The sequence below is a fragment of a genome, unplaced genomic scaffold (assembly GCF_019419815.1).
Source record: "Pyrus x bretschneideri cultivar Hongxiangsu unplaced genomic scaffold, Pyrus_bretschneideri_v1 Contig14, whole genome shotgun sequence".
In the NCBI taxonomy this organism is placed as follows: Eukaryota; Viridiplantae; Streptophyta; class Magnoliopsida; order Rosales; family Rosaceae; genus Pyrus; species Pyrus x bretschneideri.
Window position 1 is genome coordinate 158,691 of NW_025999435.1, and position 24,529 is coordinate 183,219.

At 37.1% G+C, this 24,529-nt stretch overlaps 2 protein-coding genes across 3 annotated transcripts; one reads left to right on the forward strand and one right to left on the reverse strand.

Annotated features, from left to right (window-relative positions):
- The first annotated feature begins 199 nt into the window (after positions 1–199).
- On the forward strand, positions 200–6,956 carry LOC103965048 (YTH domain-containing protein ECT3-like). Its single transcript, XM_048579546.1, has 8 exons — positions 200–462; positions 871–908; positions 1,014–1,188; positions 1,592–1,665; positions 1,759–2,130; positions 2,977–3,507; positions 4,057–4,269; positions 5,015–6,956. Exons 1-8 carry the CDS (start codon positions 420–422, stop codon positions 5,474–5,476), a joined length of 1,908 nt encoding a protein of 635 aa, XP_048435503.1. The 5' UTR covers positions 200–419; the 3' UTR covers positions 5,477–6,956.
- LOC103965049 lies at positions 6,393–24,202 on the reverse strand. Of its 2 annotated transcripts, none has more exons than XM_009378063.3 (27): positions 24,039–24,202; positions 23,615–23,940; positions 23,454–23,513; positions 23,259–23,351; positions 22,481–22,709; positions 20,447–20,553; positions 19,759–19,821; positions 19,024–19,124; positions 18,550–18,644; positions 18,408–18,428; positions 17,630–17,725; positions 17,395–17,515; positions 17,093–17,236; positions 16,743–16,939; positions 15,938–16,206; positions 15,020–15,121; positions 13,440–13,616; positions 13,178–13,366; positions 12,563–12,804; positions 12,308–12,454; positions 11,249–11,465; positions 9,195–9,323; positions 8,967–9,083; positions 7,783–7,857; positions 7,522–7,701; positions 7,234–7,293; positions 6,393–6,956 (listed from the first exon to the last, which is right to left on the reverse strand). In XM_009378063.3, the coding sequence occupies exons 4-27, from the start codon at positions 23,259–23,261 to the stop codon at positions 6,882–6,884; spliced, it is 3,156 nt and encodes a 1,051-aa protein (XP_009376338.2). In that variant the 5' UTR covers positions 23,262–23,351; positions 23,454–23,513; positions 23,615–23,940; positions 24,039–24,202; the 3' UTR covers positions 6,393–6,881. The 2 variants fall into 2 exon arrangements, with proteins under 2 accessions (XP_009376338.2, XP_048435502.1); XM_048579545.1 differs by having other exon boundaries at positions 23,454–23,515; positions 23,604–23,940.
- Positions 24,203–24,529: the final 327 nt, after the last annotated feature.

Below are 24,529 nucleotides of genomic sequence, written 5' to 3' on the forward strand. Positions count from 1 at the left end.
CATTTTTCTTATTCTATACGCTTCTTTATTTAATTCTATTCTAAACCAGATCAACAAACCAAAATTATGTTAGAAAGAAAAATAGTATGCAGATATTACCTTCTAAATATAATTAGCCCGTGATTAAATCATAAACTAAACGAGCCTAAACCAATTATCCCACCAAAATTCAAAAGGACCGCCTTAATCGGAAAGCTAAATTAATATAAAATTGATTAATTACAACACCCAAATGAAATCGTCCAGTCCTCTTTCTCTCCTGTCACAAAACCTAAAACCCTCCCTTATTATTTTTCCCTCTTTTCAAAACACCAAAAACCCCTCTCTGTTTCTATCTCCCCTCCAACATTTTCTCTTTGTTTTGAAATTTTCCTTTCGTCGGAGCTGCTTCTCTTCTCATAGATCCCTATCTTAGATATATGGACAAGCATCAAGGCGACCAAGATCGGATCGTCTCCACTGGTATCTCTTGTTTTTTCCAGTTTTTGTTTTTTGGGTGGAAATGTTTGATGTTCTGTGTCTACTTGTGTTTGGTTGTTTGTTGATATTCAGTAAGAATTTCTGGGTCGGTGTTATTTTCTGTCATTCACGTTGATTTTGGTATTTTCCAGATTAGTTTGATTTAATGAGAATTCTTTGTTGGTTGATTTAATGAGAATTCTTTGTTGGTCCGCTGCCAAGTATGGTTTGCGAAATGCTTATATTTCAGGTCACTATTCTCGAAAAATTTATGGTGTTTCCTGTGTTTTGGTTGAATTCTTGATCCCCAAACCCTAAGATAGGGTTGTTTTGTTCCATGGTGATGTTTTTGTTGTTTCTGTGCTTCTATTGTTCATCTGTTATACTGAACATCTGCAATTCCGGGTGCAGGAGAGAGACCTGTTAAGTCAGATATCTTGAAAGAGCAGGTAGTTGGTTGTATATTCATTAAGAATGTTGTATCTGTTTATTTATTCCTATGTATTCAAAGGCTTGGGTAGCTGTATTTTATTGATTTTGTAATTTATATTCAGCCACTTTTGCCCGAAGATGAAAGAATAGTTTCAGCGAATCCTTCTCCAGCTGCAGTCATCATAGGGCCTTCAGGCGATGTTACACAACAACCCAAGTCTTCAGATGTTAGTGGAGCACGAAGCACCCCCCATCTGCTTAATTTGTATTCATCTCATGAACGGAACATTTATGGTGGTTAGTTTGTTCACCTTTTTCTGCTGTCTTTGCTTTAGGAACATCAGGATCAGCTAAATAGTAGTGGTTTGACGTTAGCTATAGTCTGATTCCCATAAACCCTCAAGTGTTGTGACAGACATTGCACTTGCACGTTAAGTCAAATTCTGAACTTTTGTTTCTTTCTCCAGGAGTTCATGATGTAGTGGTTTGATGTTAGCTGTAGTTTGATTCATGTGAACTCTTAGTGTTGCTTCTTTCTCTGTGGGATTTCATGAACTATGTTTTAAATGTCATGATTCTTTTTGGTGTTCCCCATAAGAAATAAAAGCTCTTGGTAATAATGACAATGTTCTGCCGCTCTTCTCATAGCATATAATTAAAGTTGTAAGGATTCAGATTTCAAAGTTCCGTCTGTTTTCAGATTATGGCAATAACACTGGTACTTGGGATGGATATTCTCCATATAATGCTGATGGAATGCATGTTTTATCACCAGTGAGTATACCTTCACTTGTGCAATTCTTCTGAATCTCTGATTTCCCTTTGAGCCAAACTTACCTGTGGTTTATTTTTCTGTTGTCTTTTCAGGTCATCTACAATGATAATCCCTCTCTTCTGTTTCACTCTGGTTATGGCTTCAATCCCGAAATTGCATATGGACAGTATTCACCAGTCGCTACTCCTTTGCCTTCTGTAATGGTAGATGGCCAACTTTATTCTACACAACAGGTCCCTTTCTCTCCATCTTACTACGCCCAGCCATCTGAGTTGATGACATCAGAAAGTAGTAGCACTAGCACTGACAACATGGGCTATGGGCCAGGATCAGGTTACATGGTAAATTATGGATCATTTAGTGGAGATCTGTCCGGACATCTTGGTTCTAGTCCTTTAGCATCGGCAACAATTTATTCTCCACCAACGGGCATTTTTGGGTCATTCGAACACAATGCTGGGCAGGTTTGTTTTCTTTTTAACTTCATTATATTAATTCCTTGATAAAGAGTTGTTCGTAGACTGGAAGAACTGCTATAGTGCTACTAGTACTGTTGTTAGAAATCAAAAAACACATACAACTTTGGTCATACTTATATGTTAAGTATAGGAGGCATGCTTTTATGTTATGGTCAGCACCATAGATATAATTCCCATGTGCTTGGTGATCAGAATACTACGTTTGTATTTATAAAAGGCATATAGTATCATTGCACCCACACTGGTGGTACATATTTACATGTTCTTGGTGTAATTCAAGATTTCAGAGATATGGCACGTTAATTATATTACATTCTTTTGGTCTTGTTTTTCCCCTTCTCTTTTGGGGTGGGAATTTTGGTAGTTTTTTGTCATCCTTGGACATCGTTTGGACTCTTTCTTCCTAGAAATATGGTAGAGGTTGAAACACGTCGTGGTACGAAAAAAGATTATGTGTCAAAGGGTCATTGCAATTGGTGTATGACTGTTTTTGATAGGGTCTTAGTTACTCATACTACTAGTCGGATAAGACAGTGCTGCCCTTCCATGAGTCAATTCTTGAATATTTGAAATGCTAACCATACTTGGGGGTCATTCCTACTATCATCTCTTTGAAGGCTCATAAGATTTGGCATATTATCTCTAATTGTATCTCAGTTTGGGTTTTATAACTAAAATGAAATCTATGGACTCTGTTGATTATTTTTTGTTTACTCTAATGTTTATGCATATCAAGTGTTGAATTTCCTTTTTAAACTTGAACCATTGCCATGCCAACTTGATGCACTTTTTATGGGGATGACTAAGAGATGATCTATGATTTACTTTCAGATTTCTCATCAACAGAGACCAATGCATGGATATGGATTGGGTTCAAGTTCCTTTGGTGGACGCTATCCTCCTGGTAGTTCTTATCAGAGCTCAAACTCTGGTGGTGCTTCATATTCATTTGGTAATGACCAGAACCGACCAAATGTTGACAAGGCCAGAAGAAGAGAGAGGGACTGGGATTCAGTTTCCACTTATAATAATTCACATGATATCTTCAATGACCGCAATCACGGACCAAGGGCTTCGAAGATGAAGGGAAAGAGTACTTCCGACCAGGGTTCTTCATCTAGTGTTAGGAAAATGGATCTATCTGCTTCTGGAATTAACCTTGATTCATTGAACCGGCTAGATTTTGTCACAGAATATGAGGATGCAAAATTCTTTATCATTAAGTCTTTCAGTGAGGACAATGTTCACAAAAGTATTAAATACAATGTTTGGGCTAGCACGCCTCATGGAAACAAGAAACTTGATGCTGCTTATCATGAGGCAAAGAAAAAAGGCAGCTGTGCAGTCTTCCTATTCTTTTCGGTATGCTTCTTTGATAACTTTTAGAATCTGTCCCTATCTTCCTACCTGTTTGAGCAACAGGGCTGAGGGGGTCCTAGTTGAAAGTGGGTGGGTATATGATTGGTATCGGCGTCACAAAGCATTAGGTAGAATGATTGGGTGTTGGTGCCCATAAGATCCAGGTGATAACTAAAAGTTTTAAGTGGCAATCTCTCTTTGAGATTCATTCAGTAATATAAACCATGCAAATTTCCGTATATGTCATTCCTTGGACCTAATAACTGTTTGCTAAAATGCTTTTGTGGTTTCAAGTGGTCATTTTTCTTTGTTCACCTTTTTTCTTTTAGGTGTAGTCAACTAATCCTGCTACAGAATATTGTTATGTATTCCTACTAGACGAAGGGAATAAACTGACTTTCATGTTCTTTTCTGTAGAAACACTATAGGTGCTTACAAGAAATTTGTTGCTTGTGATAAAGTTATTCTATATTTGTTGGTGATATGATCTAAACTATATGCTCTTTAGTTTTGGAAGTCCTCTTAGATTTTGTTGGTTACAACTCACTACAGGTTAATGCTAGCGGACAGTTTTGTGGAGTAGCGGAAATGGTGGGACCTGTAGATTTTGAGAAGGATGCTGATTACTGGCAGCAAGATAGGTGGAGTGGGCAATTTCCGGTTCAGTGGCATATTGTAAAGGATGTTCCTAACATTCGGTTCCGTCACATTCTACTTGAAAATAATGATAATAAGCCTGTCACGCACAGCCGAGATTGTCAGGAGGTAGCTTATCTTTCTCCATCTTTGTCACTTTCATTAAAATTCCATTTTCATTTACAAACAAAAAAAGTTTAGATTTGGTGTTCAATTATGCATGGTCAATAATTATTTGGTATTTGTGGCCACTATGACCCTAGAGAAGCCCTAGGATACCGGATTTGTGATTTGTGATTTTCAACTATGCATGGTCGTTTATTATTTTATTTGTGATTTTAAGATTAGATCACTAGACTGGAATTTTGTATACTTCATGTTCATTCTTAAAGCATGATGTATTGCATGACGTTTTCTTGAGTTTTATTTAGGAGTTGCCTTGTCCTCTCAAAACCTTTCAAATGGGTGAGCCATGTTGGGTTTGTCTTGTCCAAATAATAAACATGCCAAGTTTGAATTGGAGTTGAGAAGGCTTATTTGAACCCATTTAGAATCTAGATGTAATCGAGCACCCTTAGGTCTTAACTAATGGGTCAACCATAAAAAATTACTTTCCAAACTATTCTTTGTTTATCCATTATTTCTCTATGGGTTACATGTGGTTTAAAATCTCTCTTGTATGAAGTGATCGAAATATTAATCTTGTGTGTAGACAGTTCACATGTATTGCATTCAATCTATTTCCTTTTACCTTATTGTCTTAGTTTAAGTTTGGCTCTTATGTTGCTTTCAAATAAAAAAAGTTTGGTTCTTATGCGGATTCAGAGCTTACATCTGACTTACATTTTATTTCTTGATGGTGAAATATTCTTAGGTGAATCTCAAACAAGGTATTGAGCTGTTGAAAATTTTCAATGATTTTGATGCACGAACATCTATTATAGATGATTTTGAATTTTATGATGAGCGGGAAAAATCCTTGAAGGAAAGGAAAGTTAAACAAGAAGCTAGTTCAACTACAGATGCTTCTGATTCAGTTGCCGTTGATTCTGTTAATGAAATTTCCAATAGTTTTGATCAAGCCCTGGAGTTGAAAGGAAGTAGTAGCAAAGTAGTAGCAGAAACTGAACATGACATTAGCTCAAAAACAGATTCTGCGTCAGTTATACTTGAACATGTTTCCTCCGTGGACCAAATATCTGATAACTTATCTCAAGTATTGCAGTTGGAAGAGGGTGACAAAGAATTAGCTCTGTCATCTGAAAGTAGTAAAGGTGTAGACGACGGCAAGTCAATTGACAGGAAGGCAACAGTAGTATCAACTACTAGTGCTTAGGCATTTTAGGCATGCATGCGGCGACAACAGTGTACTTTTGTGATGTTTAAGAGTAGTTCACTCACTGGCAAAGTGTGAGGTGGTAATTTTGTCATCTCAAGCAGTCAGGATGCAAGCTGACTCCGGTTTTAACCTTTTTATCTTTTCCAGAGAAATTAGGCGGTACTCCGAGCAGGCATGCCTGGCAGGAAGGCTGTTTGATTTTGTATTTGAAGCTCATTTTGTGTTTCTCCTCGTTGTAGGGTTAGAATTAGGTTGTTGGTTTTGGCGATGTGGTGAATGCAATGCAGGTTGTATCCGTTAACTATTGTCCGCCTGTCCGTCTGAGATGCCTTTTAGTGGTTGTAATTTTAGGGTTGTCTTACTGGTTTTCTGCTGGTGGCTCGACTGGGTAACGGAGGAAGAAGAATCTGTCGTGTTACCCCTCCATTTGGATTTGGGATTGGGAGGTTGATCAATCGATAAAAGAATGAATGAATTCAGAAAATGCATTTACTGTTACACAAGATTTCTTTTTTCATTATCTGACCCATGTGTGGAGAATGCTTAAAACAAACCGTGTGGGATTTAATGGTTTGGTCTTTGGTGATCTGGTAACATACTGAACATGCTTGATAATAGTCGTACCAACTAGACTCGAGCAAAATGACTCATGGGTCCCACCATGAAGACAAGTTGAAGAAATTAGAATCCCACTACATGTACTCAAGGAGAACAACTTAAATAACATTGGTATCTACCGCCATGTGGCGTTCTATGCTAATAAAATAAAGACGTGAACAAAAACTTCTTACACGCCTTTATTTCATTGGGACAGAATGCAACCGTGAGTTCTTCTCCCAAGTGGAGACTCAAAACTCACCAAATCAGTAGCAAATAAACAGTTCTCAAACGGGTGAGTTAAACAGGGAGAAAATGTGGAAACCTCCAAAATCTATAGCAGCATCTGGTAACAAAAATTACATCCATAAAATGTGTGAATACAATAGCCATTCTATTCTTCTGGTTACAGCCAAACAAACAAGGAACCTCTCCCTCCTGTATAATAAATTGATTCATTCTACCCCTATACTATTATACATACGTACACGAGTAGACAAGCAACCGATACAAACAACACTCTCGGTGATATTCGACCAAATACTGGCTCTGTTTCTTTTAGTTACAACATCAAAACCACAGCCGAGAAAAGGTCAAGGAGAACGAACACAAGTTAATACACTATTGATTCTTCAGGGAACTCCCCCACAGCTCAAACTATTAATGTATTTGGACACTCAAGAAACTAGACGCTGAAACTTCCAATATTCGAGCAGGCACCGTGACTTCTCAAAACCAGACAGCCATGTAATAAGGCTGTGCAGAACAACAAAAGAGGACCAAACTTGCTTGTACAATCTGTAATTCAAGACTGATTAACGTAAAGGACGGGGACCAGCCCAGCCATTTTTCCATCCCTCCCAGGGCGTTTCTTCTTCACCTGTAATGAGTGAAAATGCACATTAGCAACAGCCATGAATACAATATCTTGCCTCACCAGCAAGCCAACATCCCTTCAAAGAGTAACTAGGGAGAAAAATTGCTCCATTGAAAATCTGATGAAGCAAATTGTTTTTTTTTTTTTTTTTTTTTAATTTTTGTCTGGGACAGAAAAGAGTGATTTACTTGCTTTCCAGATATAGGAGTACAGAAACACAAAAACGAATTTTCCTTTTTCTTTTAGTCTTTATTTTATCCTATTCTCTCTGTACACTTACATAAAACCAGCCATCCACTTCGTACTCTATTACAACCTCTTCTCCTGCTGTTAAATTTAGCTGCATGGACAGAAAACTCAGGTCAATCACCTCCATATTTCCTTTGAAACTGCTCAAAATGTCTTACTGAAAAGACGGCAATAGTAGATGCATCAAAAACAAGAAACTTAATCCAGTAAACTTATGTATCATTTCACACAATGCTTGCTGTAACGTTAGGAATGATACACCCTTAGGTCATAAAACACAACTTTAAGGCCAAGACTAAATCACTACGAGTTCACTTACCTCATCATCTCCACCAGCAGTGAAGTCATAAAGTGCCGTTCCATTTTGAGGATTTCCAGAAGAAGTACGTTCGTCATCTTCAGATCCAAAACTCTGGGATCCACGCCCAGCTAACGGATTCTCGAATGACTCGTATCTTTGTGTGGCAGGTGATGAGTATGGCGGAGGCTCTTCTCTAATCTGGAAAGAAATAGGAGAATTACAATTCTGACAGAATCATAAGGGGAAAAAATAGCTAGAAGAGAGGCCACGAGCACTAACTGGAGATCCTAAACCCTCACTGAATGAGGGACCCCCTGTAGATGGATTGCTAAATCTGCTCCCTCCAGACCTCTCCTGTTACAAATGATTAATTCAACAAAAAACTAAATCCGAAATACTAGGAGATATAGAGTATGTTTTAAGTACAAATATATAATCACCCAGTAATTTTCTGGACATCAATCAGGCAATATGTTAGTTTGGGTGAAGAACATATTTGATCTTAGTTCTTATAAATCAGAATTGTCAATCAACCCTTTGCGAGACACACTATGTCAGAGAATGATCCTAATCACTAATCCTCAGTTTTGATTTTTCAGACACAAAAAGTACAAATTTAGAACTCAGGTGCTTCTTTTGTTTTGTTCTTGAAAAATCAAAAGCACATTTTTGTACAGATTATAACATTATACAACTGATCAAACGTTCATGTACACATTTTAACCACATATCTAGGATTGCTTACATGCCTCATATCTAGACAATATTTAAATCAATTCTTCATGAGCTCCAATTACCATTTCATACTATGTGCACTAGCTGTGGTCCATCATACTCCACCAAAACACCGCAAACTAATAAATTTTAGTAGAATTTGAAAAAATTGTCAAGCAAAAGAAATTTTACAAATTAAAAAAGCTAATTGGTCCAGACTCTCCCTAATCCATTTCTCTCCCCCTCCTCCATTAGTTTCCAAGACAAAAAGAACTGTCTATCAGATTAGGTCACCAAGATTATCAAGAATTGCTCAAACACAGTTTATGAGGCAGAGGGGTAAATGTGAAAAGTGAATAATTCAATATTACACTCCCCCAGCCTGATTCAAAAATTAAATCTTAAAGACAAAGGCTACACTTCCATGGAGTCAAGATTGTAACAATTTCATGGTATGTATATAGTCGGTACCAACAAAAAACAGAACAACAAATTTAGCATAAATTTACTAATGACCCTTCTTAGCATATGGTGATTACTGCAAGATCACTTAAAGTATCTTGCCAACCTTTTATTTGCCCAGTTTTTATTGTTTAAAACTTAAGAACTAGGCACTTCATTAAAGTTCTAAAGCCTAAAAAACCAATCCTAGTACAATTGTACTAGCACATTGGCAAATGCAAACAAAGAAGTAGAAGTTTATAAAAGAAACCAAAATAAAACTTTAACTTGACCAATGCATCTCATACCGGTCGTGAACTGAAAAGTGAAGGGTAGTTCATTCCACCAAAGTGAGATGATATCGAAGTTTCAACTGATCCTGTTGATTCTGGGGAAGATGTCCCAGATGACCTCGCATCATCCTCCTACATGCCAAAAGAATAATCAGCAACAACCTCCTCATTCTATACATGAAAACTCCACCTCTATTACATTTCATGAAATGCCATATGAGGAACGTTATGTAATACACATACCTCCAGCTCTGAACTCTCTAAAAGGGTCTTTGCCCACAAATCATCATAACTAACTGAAGGCCTCGAGATTATGTTTTCTTCATCAACATCAGGAGCATCAGTTCCAGCACCAGCAAGAAATTCATTAACCTAACAGGAAGTAGAAGTGAAATGATCATCCATTCAAAATGGATCAAGTTATAGTTATACTGTAAGCCAACGGTGCATGCAAGTTAAATACAAAATTAATGATAATTGAGCCCAAATTCCTATTTTCTATATGAAGAGCTTGAATCAATACTTAAAAGCTCTGAAAAATATCATTTAGCTGACAAATACACATGGACCGTACTACAGGAAAAGGGATACCCTTACAAAGCTTAGACAGGGATGCCCAGAATAGCTAGGAATAAAATTACGTGCCACAATGAAGCCAACTCTTCTTTCTATCATCAAAGATTTTTTTATTCCTTTCCACCACAACACTCAAATAGAGGTCAATACAGCACAGTAGCAGTTCTTCTAAACTCCTTCCCTAAGAAAAACCATTCCGCAAGAACTGGAAGTACCCACTCCAAACAAGAAGTCAGAAGTAACAAACCATACATTTCGGAAGTGAAGAAGAAATGTAAAAGAAGAATATACAGTTGGAAGATTCATCGACACGACTGCTCAGACGCACCACTGAAGAGATTATGAAGCTTAGGACCTTTCCCTTTCGAGCCATATCACAGGTATTGATTTTACCATCAAACAGATAAGCAAGAAATAGAAATTTTAGTAGGCACCCAAAACTTTCAAATTACTTTGTAGAGAACAAAGGTGGGAAAGTTTGGATTAGCAATTAACCAAAGAGAACAAAGATGGGAAAGTTTGGATTAGCAATTAACCAAAAAGACATACAAGAAAATGCCTCATGTCACTGAATAATTAAAGTCTTAAGAAAATGCCTCATGTCACTGAATAATCAAAGTCTCAAGTCTTTGAGCAAGATAAAGACATCAAATCATAAAATTTTACAAATTCCCTCTCTTAAACTCCAGCTGAAAGCTAGATAATAAGATACAACATGGGAAGGATCTTTTTTGAGTTTTGAAAGGTGCTAGGCACTAGTCGGGCGACGGGCAGGAGCCTAACGCCTAGGTGTCTAGGCGGTTTTTTTTTTAATTTTAATTATAGGTTTTTTAGCCAAAATGGTCCCTGAGATTTGCACAACTCCTCACTTTAGTCCCTGAGATTTGAAATCAATAGAATTGGTCACTGAGTTTGTCCACCATCAATCATTTTGGTCATTCCGTGAAAAATCTTCATTAAATAAGAATAAAATGACCAAAATACCCTTAGTTTTTGTCAAATCATTTTGGCCTATTGTTTATTAAATTGAGGGTACATTTGTCATTTTGGTCCTTATTTAACATAATTTTGCATGGAAAGACCAAAATGATTGATGATAGACGATCTCAGGGACCACTTCTATTGATTTCAAATCTCAGGAACCAAAGTGATGTGTTATGCAAATATCATGGACCATTTTGGCTAAAAAGCCTTTCTTATATCACAATCACATATAAATAAATGTCTACTTATACTTAAAAAAATACATAATTGTATTGGGATACATAAATTGCAAAATAGAATTACATATGGTTTATGAAGTATTAGAATATATTGAAAACATGGGGCACAAGTATAATGAGAGTTCATCCAAGTATTCAACAAGTCTCTTACTATTAACTGGAAAACAAAGTGTAAAATAATATTTTCTGTCTAAGTGAGAGTCGCAACCTAGGCGGGCGCCTAAGCAGGGCGGTGGCCCGCTGCCTAGCGCCTAGGCAGGCCTAGGCAACGCTAGGCGGGGATTTTAAGAACAAATAATCTAGAGACCTCCCAAATCTAAATTATATAAATACTGGTAGTTTCAAATTCAGCGTGTGTAAAGCGGCATAAGAGTAAAATGCCAATAAATGTCCCACTTTCATTACGACCAATGCACTTAAAAAACAATTTCACCGTGATAGTATTCTAAAGACAAACCAAATGTTTAACTTTAATGTTAAAGCAATTAAATCTATTACCCTGCTCATTGCCGGTGCATTGTTTCCTAGCAGTCCATCATCACCAAGGTTAGCTGCCCAAGCATTTACAAGGTCATCATCAAGCACATCAGGTTCTTCAGCTGTTGGTTTGGAATCATACATAAGATCAGAAATCCCGGTAGCAACCGCTGGATCACTTAAACCAGCTGACGCACTAATATTGTGCCGCGTGCGGTAGATGTCAATCAGTTTTGCACTGTCATAAGATTGCAAACGGGAATTAAATAAGAAATAAGGGTAGAAATAAGGTGAAACCATATGGACAAGTAATCACACTCATATATATATGAATCCTCTCATAAAATTTTAGATCAAACAATTATTGAGTCATTCACACAAAGAAATGATTTGTGCATAGAAAATAGTTGTAAATTACCCTCACTCTTGAATAATGCTTACACTCCTTAGAATGCTTAGTCAAGGATCATACTAAAATTTTCTTCTATATTCACCTCATAAGTATATGGATAACTAGTTTCTTAGTTACTTAACTATATAAATAATATCCTAATTGTATCATGCTAAATACTTTATTTAAGATTAAAAGGTTTCACAACAGAAATTTTTTGCATGTATACATTTTTTTCTGATGCTTCCACCAATTTCTTCAAAACTTGGACTACAAATATTTCCACCAACATCGACAACAACCTTGGTTAATTGGCATGCCAGTTTTGCATGAGAAGAAAGGGCATGGGAGTAATGGGAAGAACAAAAGCTCAATAAAGGGTCTACTTGCTGCAAAATTGTGCCAAAAATGATATTGGATGTTTTAAAAGTTAACCAAAATTGTGCATAATGAAACAAAGAGACGAGACAGAAAAGAGAAAACTCAAGTGAACCACGTTCCATGTTTGAGTAAAGCACTGATCCAAAAGGCAGACATTATTCTTCCGAGAATTTTCTAAATGAACTAGACAATTGCATCTCCAATTTTGGAACAAACTTTATGTATAAAAAAAAGAAGACTTCTTACTCCTCTTATTCTTTCAAATACAACACAAAATAATCATCAAAGCACGGTAAGTGACTCTGTACCTCACGGGCCCCAAAGGCAGATACTTCGCTCTAGGAACATAACAAAACAGTGAAACAAGATCAAGCAACCTTTCATGAGTTTCATATAATTTCTTAAGTTCTTCATCTGTCCACTCCTTATTAGCATTGTCATGGTTGCGTATTTCCCTGATTGCGCAACAACAAACTAACGTGAATACTAAAAAATTGAAACATGTTAGGAAGAAATTTCTTTTATCACTTTTCTTTTCTTTGGGTAAATTTTGTATCACTTACTTAATCAAATCATCTTGTGCTCTATACATCTCATCAAGAATGTTAATCATGGGACTAATTAAAACTCCAAGACCTGTGCCACTAGCTCCTTGATCTTCCCCATTACTGAGATGCATCTCAGAAAATTGGGACTGAACTCCCCCCTGTGCTAACGTGTGCAAAAGTTCATAAATCTGTAGCCTAAACGGCTCACCAGACCTTATTGCCATAGTTGTAAGAGCTTGAGCAGCAATAATTCGAACCTGAAGAACCCAACAGGACCAACAATATATAAGAATCAAACAAGCAGCTGGTGAGTTCACATGTTAACAAATTTGTTTGTACACAACTACTAATGTGAAAGAAGTTCAAAAATATTGTAGAATTAAGAAACAAGATCCCACAGAAAACTGTTTTACTCCTGTATCCATAACAATGTTTTAACTACCATTCCCATCGTTCCAATGCTTTCGAAATCATCCCTCAACAGATCATTACAATCCTTAACTGTGATTGCCAGACCCATGCTAGTAAGGGCAGGTTGACCAAAATTTGTATTTAATTCACCCTCTTATCATTCTAAGATAGAGCCAATAACAAATGACAAATGGTTGACACTGAGTTGGAGGTTAATACCTCCCAGCTGCCGCTGAATGCGCACCTCTGAAGCCTAGTCAATGCACCAGCAAGAGTAGGATTACGAGAACTGGCAGCAGCAACCATTTTATCTGCATCTAACATCATCAATGCAGTACCAGGAGGGGTTGCAGATTCCCAAGCATATTCAGAAGCAGCATAGTTTGCATTTTCTCCAAGAAACCATACCTAACAATACAATTACTCAGCAATAAAGAGAAAAGGAAATAACAAAGAACCAACTGGTTAAACAAATGCTTACTGCTGCTTGTACTAATCTCTGTAATGCGAGAGCTGACTTTGGATCGGACGCAGATACCATATCTACCGATGTGAGGCCCAACATCGACCCAGGTTGTGGTGGTGGTAAATCAAGAACTATGGTAACCGCTTCTAATGCAGTGTGTTTCCCATCCGGACCAGCTCCAACAAGACAGGTCTGAAATTGCAAATGGTCCATAGTAACAATCAATCAAAACAATCACATATACAAGATGTCAATGACCTAATAAACAGTGCTTCCACTGAAGATTTCAGTATAAGCAAGTTGTTAAAGGAAAGGGATACCAAGGATAACTAATGTAAAATGGAGAGAGTCTTTTAACTCTTCAAGAGGTAGAAGAGGGTACTAAATCCAAAAGGTTGACTGAAAACAGAGAAACAGAACTGGGATAGAGAAAAAGTACAAGACCCAGCAAAGTATAAAATACAGAAAAATAAAGGGAGAGGGAAAGAATAACATTCAGGTTTACAATATGAACAACATAAACAAGATTCAGTTCCACTTCACTTCTTTCTTGAGAAGAAACATTTTTCGGCACAAACTCTGATGTTACAAGCGGTGGACAAGAGTCCAGTCTTAAGTACAAAAAACAACCACCAGAGCATGCCAACCATTCTCACTACCTAAACACCTAACCAACTGTCTTTCAATCCAACAAAACAGATTAAAGATTTACACAGCTAAAAGCACGTCACACAGATGCCCAGTTCCAGTTCATGGACCCCATCTATTTTTTCATAAGAAAATAACAAAGAACACTAGCTATAACCCATTTAATAATAATGGGCCCTGGCTATTAATAACTAACTCCACCACATGCTACCTTGCACTGCAATATCATTGCTACGGTGGTTACCAGGTTACCAGACTAAATCATTAAGAAAGGAAAATAGAAAGAAAATCCTCACTTAACAAGTCAGTAACTGTAAGAAGGGACTGAATGGTATGCCTCTCACTAAGGTTCAATTTTTTTGGGGATGAAACACAAACTTTATTAAGAACAATCTGTACAAAGAGTGGGGTTGCACCAGAAGTCCATTTTAATATTTAAAGTATCTGTTAAACTACCTAAAAGAAAAACCTCGAAACAAAGAAGAAAAAACAGAGTATTCCAAGTTCTTAACTGAAATTAGCACACAGCTGACTTCCAATCTCCCTAGATATGTTAGAGAAAGAAAGGTCCTTATATTCTGATGTAACCGCCTACTTGAATAATCCAACTCAGTTTACCTCTCTACACAACTCCATCACAAATTTAAGGCTAATAGACAATGCAGGGGGTATACAATCTGCAATTTCCCTGAAGGAGTCATTTATTAAAAGAAAAAAAGAAGGTACCCACCATATCATCATACACCACTCAAGCCCATAAAAGTAAAAACAAACATGAAAATAAAAAAGTACGAAATATAACTGAATGACTAGTCACATACGCAAGCAATGGACAAACATACGGAACCATAGACTTTACAATAAGGAATGCAAGATAAGGACAAGAAATACAGAATTACATTTTAGAAAGATAAGAACTACATATAGTGAGGTTTAAAGGAATTTACCTTCCACAGTAGCTGTAATACATCAGCATCAATCTTGCCTGGAACTTTAGTTGCAAAGATCCTTGCGATTTCAAGAAGAGTTACAGCCATATCTGGAGTTGCCTAAGAAAACAAATTAAGAACTTATTTAGACTTGATAACTGGCATGCACAACACTAAAGAAATTAAACAAAACCCTAACGTGGATCTTTGTCCATTATCAATTCTACTGCCAGTAAGATTAATTGGACATGGTATGGTTAACCCCCCTTCCCAACATCCCATCCTACTACTAGTGCTCCATACTTTTATTTTCAAAGTTGAGTAAAACAAAATATAGTCTAAAATGCAAAATCCGACAGATAAATTTGATGATTTCGTGGTTGTATGGACTTGATGTTCTTCTGATCTACTTTGATTTCAGGTTTTGTTCTCTTTGATTTTTTCTTGATTAAAATTAACACATCAAAATGATATTCTTAACACAGCCTCGTACCTTTTTCAATAAATTTTCCAAAAACTAACATGCATTTTCTTTATTTTGTAGAAAAGATCCAACTTTTTAAGTGGTCCACCCCAACTCTCCCAACCAAGGGTCCAGTTCTCATCATCAAAAGAACAAGATATAGTAATGTACAACCAAAAAATTACTATTAAAACAAAAGTTTTTACTCTTTAGACGCAAACTACCATGATAAACAGCGGGAAACAAGATGGAAGTAAGTTAAAATATGCAGGCGTATATACGTTAAAATCAGATTTTGGCCATATACCTTTCCTCCTTTTATCGTCTGATTGAGGAGCAGCAGTTGGCTAGAATTGGGTAAGAATTATCTTTACCGTTTGGATTTATATATATATGTACATTGTTTCTCCTACACATATCAACTTCCAAACAAATGCCATTTACAATCAAATACTTTATTGTCAACTAAATACCTTAAAACGAGCGTGCAAAGTGAGTAAAATGTCATTCAATAGAGTAGCTGGCCAAGATGGATCAGAAAGCTCCGATGCAATAATAGATTCTAGTTGATCAAACGAATCATGGGGGCTTTGCATCCAGATCAGCGCCTTAATTACCATTGCCCGAACATAAACACACTCACACGCCACAGTTGTCCTCACAACTTCCATCAACGAAGCTAACAAACTAGCAATTGTATCCTTTCCACCTACTCCAGCAGATAAAGAAGTTCTGCGAATACCTATGTGAAAAGAAAAAGAAAAAGAACAGTGAAATAACTTCTACGGGTTTCTTCTCCTTTAAAAAGAAAACATTAACAGGTTTCAGGACATCGCATTCATTGGATTTGCTTTTTTTTTTTTTTTTCTTTGAGCATTTGTATTGGTAATCCACAAGACCAATATATAATATTTAACTTGCTGTCTGTTCCTCAACAACCACAGCAAAGAGACAACATAACTTTATCAGTTCTCCACTGCCTCTGTACATTTGTTCAATAAAGAAAAAGTCCAACACCAGAAAGTCTTACTAGTCACTCCAAAAAGAACCCACACCTTAGTTTTCCATTAATGATAATTTCAGCTCAAATGTATTGCAACAAAAATGAAATATTTCCAGTGACTAAAATAAAGCTGCAAAATCAACACCACATACATATCTCAAAAGACCATTCATTTTTTGTGCTGCCAAGAATTAATAAAGATGCTATGGAAGACATGAAGCAGCAACTAAAAGGTTGAAGGATTCTTGTCAAAAATAAAATGTAAAAAGAATTACTTTCAGGATGTGAAGTTTCATTACTATCCGAATCCTGTGAATCGAGAGTCTCGGAAAATGTATTAACATGCACTGTTTCATCTATATCCTGTATGCCTACAGAAAATGCAGCAGCCCGACTTTTCCCCATCTCCTGCACAACTCTTGCTGCAGCATGGAGTACTGGCCTAGAGAAACTGCGGAAAGAACTCTCCAACCTGAAAAGACCAGATGGATTAAAACAATCTCATTTGAAAACCTGAGAAACCAGACTCCTGTATATGAAAATCTGCTTCGAAAACAACCTTAATTTTCAGCTCATTTTGATATCAAAATGAACGAGACAGACAGAGATAAAAAAATCCTTAAACCTTCTCATTACAAGTTTAATAAGTGGTTGTGGACGCCTTGTCTTCTGAGATTTATCTTTAGAGGAATCTTTTACAGAAGGTGCTTCTGGCAACTTGAGAATTTCCCTAGTTAATCGGTACCATCCAGCAGCTCGCTCTTCGGAACTACATTATGGAAGGGTAAGCTAAAAATCTATATATAAACAAATGTAAGAAAACTGATATCCAAGTAAATGAGTAGGTGGGTAGAGCTCTAGTTATACAACCACCTACCATCCACTATAACTATGAAGTAACAAAATATAAAAGGAAGGTATAAACACCTCTCTGCGTTATCGTGTTTTCCTAATATACATAAGATTGCCTCAAAACAGACTCTTTCACTGGGATCCAGGAGAAGTTGATAAAGCACAGAATTGAACTGAGATCTAATATCAGGCCTCTCTGTAGATGTAACATTAAAAAAAAAAAACATATAGCATAAATCATACAACTTGTCAGGAAACAAATGCATCAAATAGAGAAAAAAAAAAATGAAGAATCATCACATAGAGTTACCATCCAAAGCTCGAGCTCTAGAAATTGTATAGCACAACCTCGCTAGAGCAACTCTAGCAAGAACATCATGCAAATGGAGGACATCCTGCAAAGCCCCTGATATATAGAAACAAGCAAGACGCCACAAAATGCAGTAAGAGAAATGATTTAGCATATTAAGATAACAAACTAACATTATAATTTGACTTCGTAGACAAAAAAGCTATCCGATTGGCATTAAACCAGATATGTCCAGAAACCATTTTATTCACAAAATTCATAGTAAACAGTAAACCATATAGAAGAGGAGAGGGGGTTTCTTCAAGGCTCGAGAGAGGGGTTCATTCGAATAGAACAAGTCTTATTTTTCTTTCATTTTCATAGTAAAACAGAATAAAAATAAGGTGCCAAACATAAATATCAGATATCTAATCACTTATATTAAGTATTAACTCAGCTCTAGTTGCTAGGATTGACCCTGGCTCAAACTATAAGCATTGTCTTTTGCCATGACAATAATTAGACACACACACACCGTCTCAAACTAAAAGCATTTCCTTTTTCCATGATAATAGTTAGACACACGAGTCAACAAATCAGATGGAATATTTAAGTGCAAACCCTGTACTCTAAACTAGGAATAAAGCCAAGATTTTTAAAACGTTTTGCTCTCAATTTTGGCATCAAACTAGAAATGTTAAAACTAAACTTTTTTAAATATCATACATGCCACTTTGAACAGCAAACTCTTCATTAATAAAACAGTAAGAGAATAAGACAACAAAATTAGAAAGAATACCTCCAGGCTCTGCATGTTTCCCTGCATAAAGGTAATAATTTGCAAAGCATTAGAAGCATAAACACTACCAATGGTTAGTTATATAATTACACTGTAATCACAAGTAAAGACAAAGCTTTGAAAGGTTAAACTTTTCAATAACCTAAGCCCATTGCAACTGCATAAGGATCTTTTGTAGATAGCTCAGACAGAATTTCCAAGGCATGCCTTACAGCAACAGGATCAGCAAAGGAAACCCTGAAGTGAAACACAAATTTTTTTTACTTAGAGAACCAATTTCAGAACACAGGCACAATTTCTAAAGATACCCCAGTAATCATGAAGTAGGTAACAAAATCAAATCAATGTTGCCAGTTTAAGGATAAGTAAAACAGATTCAAAGCATAGAAAGGACATGAGAAAAACAGAAACTGAAAATATAAAGATAAATCGTTCGATCGTAACAAAGTTCTCCAACTCAAACTCATGGATTGTGAAAATACATATATGACAACAAAAATTCCCGACAACATGGATATGTTCCACGTGGAGTTTATAAGAAAATTGATTTAGAAAAATATTCCCAAGAAAAACTTTAAGCAATAAAAATAAACCAAGATATTGAACGAAAACATACCCTTGAACAGCACGATATAGAAATGCTGGGTTTCCTGGATCCAACGGAAGTCTTCTCAAAGAACTTAGGGCGCCATATTGCAAGTTACTCCGGATGATGAACTGAAGTGGAAAACAAAAATTATTTTAGCTTAAATGCAACAAGTAATCAGCTTAGTTTTGGAGAAACTCATTGACTACCAACTAAGGAACAAGAAAAATGCAGGTGCATAATTGAAGCATTTTTTAGAATTATAGTGGGGATGAACAGATCTCTTGGAGAAAAGTTAGGATCTGAGCATCCTCGTGGGCTCCTCTGTCTCCAGCCAATCAAGTTATATAGACTTAATAGATCAGGGAGCTGCTGTAGGTTAGTTTTTACATAACCACTTACCCAATAAGGCTTTGCTATATTTCTTCTTGTAGCTTCTTAGTCAAATAATTTCAAAGTAACTCCACTTAGTTTGATTCACTCTAATTTGTAGGGGGGGGGGGGGGGGGGGTTGATATTTCGAGTGGTTCTTGAGAATTTTTGCCTAGGTTTTTTGCTTAATTGTTGGACTTCTCATCTGTTTTGTGTATCTGCTTATTTTCTCAATGCAGTCTTTTAGCAATGACGTGTGAAGTGTGTACACAATTTTCAATAATTTCATAAGAAACAACGCTAATACCACCAAGTAGGGGAATCAACAAACAAATACAACTACAAGCCTGCCAGCAGAAAATAAAAAATAAAAATTGACTAGATGTGATTTACCTCCTTATCGCCACCTTTAGTCCCAAATACACCTTTCTTGCGTTTTTGTGGGCCATCAGCAACCTAGTATTTAATATCCATATAAAACAGGCATTACAATTTGAAACTTAAAAGCATTATAGAACCGTCAAATAAGAAGAATATCATCATGAAATCAGAAAAAAAAGGGTGTTACGCAAAATCTTGATAAATATTCTCTACAGAAAAATTTTACATATCTACCAAACAATACTTTATTATTATTCTTAAAAGTTAAATCTTATCCAAGGCCATTTCAATCTGCGAGATATCAACCTATATATTGCAACATTAAACGCTGCGGGTAGCATTCATGAACAAACTGTTCACAATGAACAAAAAGACAAGCCCTTTCAATTTTCTTTTGAAATACAAATCCACCAGTCAAACCATATAAGATGTTCAGCCTCACAACCACATTTTGATATTGGAATTTCCTGAATGCATAAACACAGGCAAAAGTAATAGTCATCATCACAACAGAGCTTCATAAACTTGGAGTTCCCTCTTATATATGATCCTTTTGTTCGGCTTTATTTGTTTGGATGGTCAATTTTTGTAGATACTAAATCACTCTTCTTTACCAAAAAGAACAACATTCCACAGACAATTCAGACATCAGCCTATAGTAAGAAACATTCGAGTTTATATAAGAGACCCAAATGCATACCTTATCAAGAATGCCAAAGACAATTTCGTACAATTTGGACAATATTTCTGAATTGGTTGAAGGAGCATATGTAAGGGCCTTCAAAGCTTGCAGTCTTCGTGCATGAACTTCAACAAAAAAAAATAGTTTACATTAATAAACAGAGCCTATTGACCAAAAAAAATAAACAGAGCCTATATTGACACTTTAGAGATATTGGCAATTACTTTTCCCTTTTTAAGAATGTATTACTTTTTCCCACCTTTTTAAAGAAAACGATACATGAAGAGATATTGGCAATTACTTTTTCCCTTTTTAAGAATCTATTACCGAATTCTCTCCCTTATGTCAGAGCTCATAATTAAAAATTAAAAATACACAGAGAAATCAAGATTGACTACTCAAAAGTATAAACTTTTTAAAACCATAACCCACACAATTAATGTACCAAAAGTAAAGAAACTTTCAAATTCATATGTCAAACCCACTATCTACAATGTGAGAACACCGACACTGGCCTCACATTTTCAAAATTAAAATAGAATTGGAGTTACGGTCCCTGAATTTTAAGCCAATTGGAGCTTTGGTCCCAAAACTGAAAATCCATGACCATTGGTCCCTAAACTTGTCAAAACGAGGAGCATTGGTCCTTTTCGTCAACCCCGTTACATATTCTGTGCAAATTAACTGAGTCGAGGGGCAAATAAGGAAAATAAATCACCTGCTCCACCACAACAACATCAGATCTGATCCCAATTAACACCTCAAACCCCCCACCCCTCTTTTTCTAATTCTCTATCCTTTCAGCCATCACTTTCTTCCCTTTGACAATCATTACCACACCCAGCAATTTTTTTTCCACCAAAAAAATGTCTTTATTGGAGGTAGCTTGGTTGACTTTTCCATAGCAGAGAAAGCCATATATAGGTGGAGTTAAGAATGTCCTCAGTAGGGAGTGGAGGAGGACTGCAAATTAGACTTTGGCTTCAAATAATCGGCTGCACTTCCTTATTTTCCCTTAAATCAGCCTCATGTGACACGCAATGGAATATGTAACGGAGTTGAAGAAAAGGACCATTGCTCCATGTTCTAACAAGTTCAGGGACCAATGGTCATTGATTTATAGTTCAGGGACCAAAGCTCCAATTGGGTTAAAGTTCAAGGATCATTGCTCCAATTTCCTCCAAAATTAAAGTAAAATCAATTAACCTCTCTAAACCTTAATTACCAAAAAGTGCCAGCCACCAGAAAAAGCTGTCATTCCCACCATTCTCAAATGATGACTATACTAAGACTAATAAAGAACAGTAAGAAGTCTAAAGGTTAGTTAAGAAAAGTTAAATTAAACAAAGCACCATACTCTAAATTAAATATATAAGGCTTCATTTGAATGACATTATTTGCATACTTATTTCAAACCCATACACATTCACTAACTTCTGTACCTATAGTTTAATAAAGTTTCTTTCTTTAATAAAATACAATAACAGCCCTGCTTCAAGTTAACCCCTCAGAATTTTTACTTTGGTTAACCTAGTACATTTCACATCTGTTTCAAATACTGTATACAGACTTCAAATAGATCTAGTGTGCCCTTAGTATGCTGGAACATGGACCTTTGTGCAGTGAGTTCTTTTAGAAGAAAACATACAACTCTAAACTACTCCAAAAATGGGACAACCATGACATGCAGTGTTAAAAAGAAGCTCAAAGCATTAGAGCATGTCTAGTGGAAAGGGCAAGGGCCAGGGTGACCTCTCAAAATGTCATTATTCATGAAATATAGCCCTCTCAAAAAAAAAATATTTGTTCAGATAGTGTGAGAGGCTAGGGGCTAAAAATGTTCAATGGCTAGTTTTCATTGGCTACCAATTTCTTCCTAAGTTGACCCTTCAAGAGCCTTGAGCAAGAGTAAGGGCTAGACTGGCCCCTTGAAGAGCCCTGGGGCTGAAAATTGAGTTTTGTCATTTGGGGCTAAATAATACTTTTTCCTTCTAGTTTGCATGCATTAGATATGCTCTTATTAAACAAGAATGGTGTAAGAAATAACTCTACATTCTGGATCAGCATTTGAAGCCTCTGTTGTTAGCTGATTTACTATTCTTGGTACAACATCAGCTCTAGTCACCCCTCCACCAGCATCAATGTCAGCTAGCGCATCCCAGTTTGGAGTTGGGATCCCACCACCAGTGCTTACACCTTGTGCGCCATTATCTGATAAAATTCTGGCCAGGTAATAATAGACATACCGCAAAACAGTCTTATCCTCACACTGCTGATTAAGCTGCAGAAAGAACGAAGACTTATCAACAACATTTCTTAGAACCATGCAATAGATTTTTCTACACTATTAAGGATTGCTCTCAAAGAAGCTATCCAGAAAATAAAGAGACCTCTGGAGGCACTTTAGCAGACAGAATATTTTTCGAACAGAAAGGCAGGGCTCATATCAAGGCATGGTAATAAACTGTAAACTGTAAAGTCACACTTCTATCTTTCAGGAACCTCCAACCCTCTCCATCATGTTCCCTGTCTATAACTTTAGCTCTAGAAGACACATCCTCCCGGTGGCGCACAATCTCAGAAACCTTACACAACATTTAGAACTACCCCACAAACTGCCACTCACACACGGAAACTAAGATTAAGTTCCAACATTGAGAATTCACAATGTCTGGCCAAACGAATTGATGTGCTGAGTATTTTGTGTATATAAATATGTGCTAATGGACATGATAGAGTAATCAAAACTCAAAAGAATCCCAATTGAAAATAGCATACCATATGTAGAAGGAAAGTTTTCGCAAATAGCATGTAAAAGAGAGAAACATACCATGAGAAGGGAAGGTGCGACCGAAGGGTCAACAGAATTGTACACGGCAAGCTTGGGAAAGACGTGATTCACTAACTGCTTCTGGGAGCTTTTCTATTAACAATGAACAAGGTATACAAATGAATAATCAAACATTTTTTGAAAAATTATTGAACAAGAGTTAAGTGAAAACTGAAAATATGGGAAATGGTTTACTTGATCGGATGCAGCAGCTAATTCGTGAATGCTCCTCGTCAGTTGCGCATACGAAACAGGCTGCAATTCCACATTACAATTACTAACCAATTTGAGAACGATAAAAAAAGAGGGGGGGGGGTGTAAAGGTGGGGTTTGGTTTTTGGGGGATTGGTTTGGACCTTCTTCTGCTTCTGCTTGTGCTTCTGGGCATGATGCTGTTCATGTTGATGTTGGTGCGTACGGGATTCAGCGCAGCTTTAGCGGCAGATATGGTGTCGTTTTGGATCTGCATCAGCGACGCCCTCTTCGACCTTTTCTCGCCGGCTGGCTTCCCCAAAGCTGTCGGAAGACCGGAGGAGCTGCTGCTTTTCGGTGGCGAAGCCGCATAGCCAGAGGACTGAGCCGGCTGAGTCGACGCCGACGATGACGTCGTTGTGGAGGCGGAGGCTGATACTGTGGATGGGTCCGCCGTGATCAGATCCATCAGCGTCATGCCTGACGAGTCCTGAAGAAAAAGCGCCATACGTTTTCAAATTGATAGAATCAAAATTACGAAATTATGAAGGTCTGGAAGTGAGAATGGATCTCGGGATCAGGACTTACCGCCATAGCTAAAGCTATTGCAATCGCAGACAGAGAGAGGGAGAGTGAGATACTCAGAAGGATGGCTTCCGGTTTTAGCTTCGGCTTCAGATCTTCTGTAGCGGACAATTGCGAAAAAAAAAAAAATTGCCCACCTCTTAAGCGCAACTCCACCCCATGTGAATCCCCTAGGAGACAGTCCAATTAATCCCCTTCCTTCCCCACCCAAAACCCAGTCCACCCCTCTGTATCTACTTGGGCTACGAGGGAGCCCAATTTGGCAACCAGGCAATTATCCACTGACCCAATATCCAGCTTTTTTTTTTTTGCGCCAAGCGCGTAGGAAACACCGCGAGTGGGCACACATTCCTAACAGATGCAAAGCGGGGGCCCTCTCTGATAGGCGCACTCAAGGGCTTCGGTAGAGGGGTGACATGGCACAATCTCTATCGTTGGATTTCCAAGAGCTAATTTTCTGGACCGTTGGATTTCCAAAAATAAAAAGAATTGAA

Coding starts and splice junctions, on each gene's coding strand:
- LOC103965049 (XM_048579545.1), bottom strand. Junction 23,352..23,453: donor TAGCTGCTGCATCCGATCAA/GTAAACCATTTC, acceptor CATTGTTAATAG/AAAAGCTCCCAGAAGCAGTT. Junction 7,294..7,521: donor CTGCTGGTGGAGATGATGAG/GTAAGTGAACTC, acceptor CTGTCCATGCAG/CTAAATTTAACAGCAGGAGA.
- LOC103965048 (XM_048579546.1), top strand. CDS start 420: ATGGACAAGCATCAAGGCGACCAAGATCGGATCGTCTCCACTG. Junction 909..1,013: donor CAGATATCTTGAAAGAGCAG/GTAGTTGGTTGT, acceptor ATTTATATTCAG/CCACTTTTGCCCGAAGATGA. Junction 3,508..4,056: donor CAGTCTTCCTATTCTTTTCG/GTATGCTTCTTT, acceptor AACTCACTACAG/GTTAATGCTAGCGGACAGTT.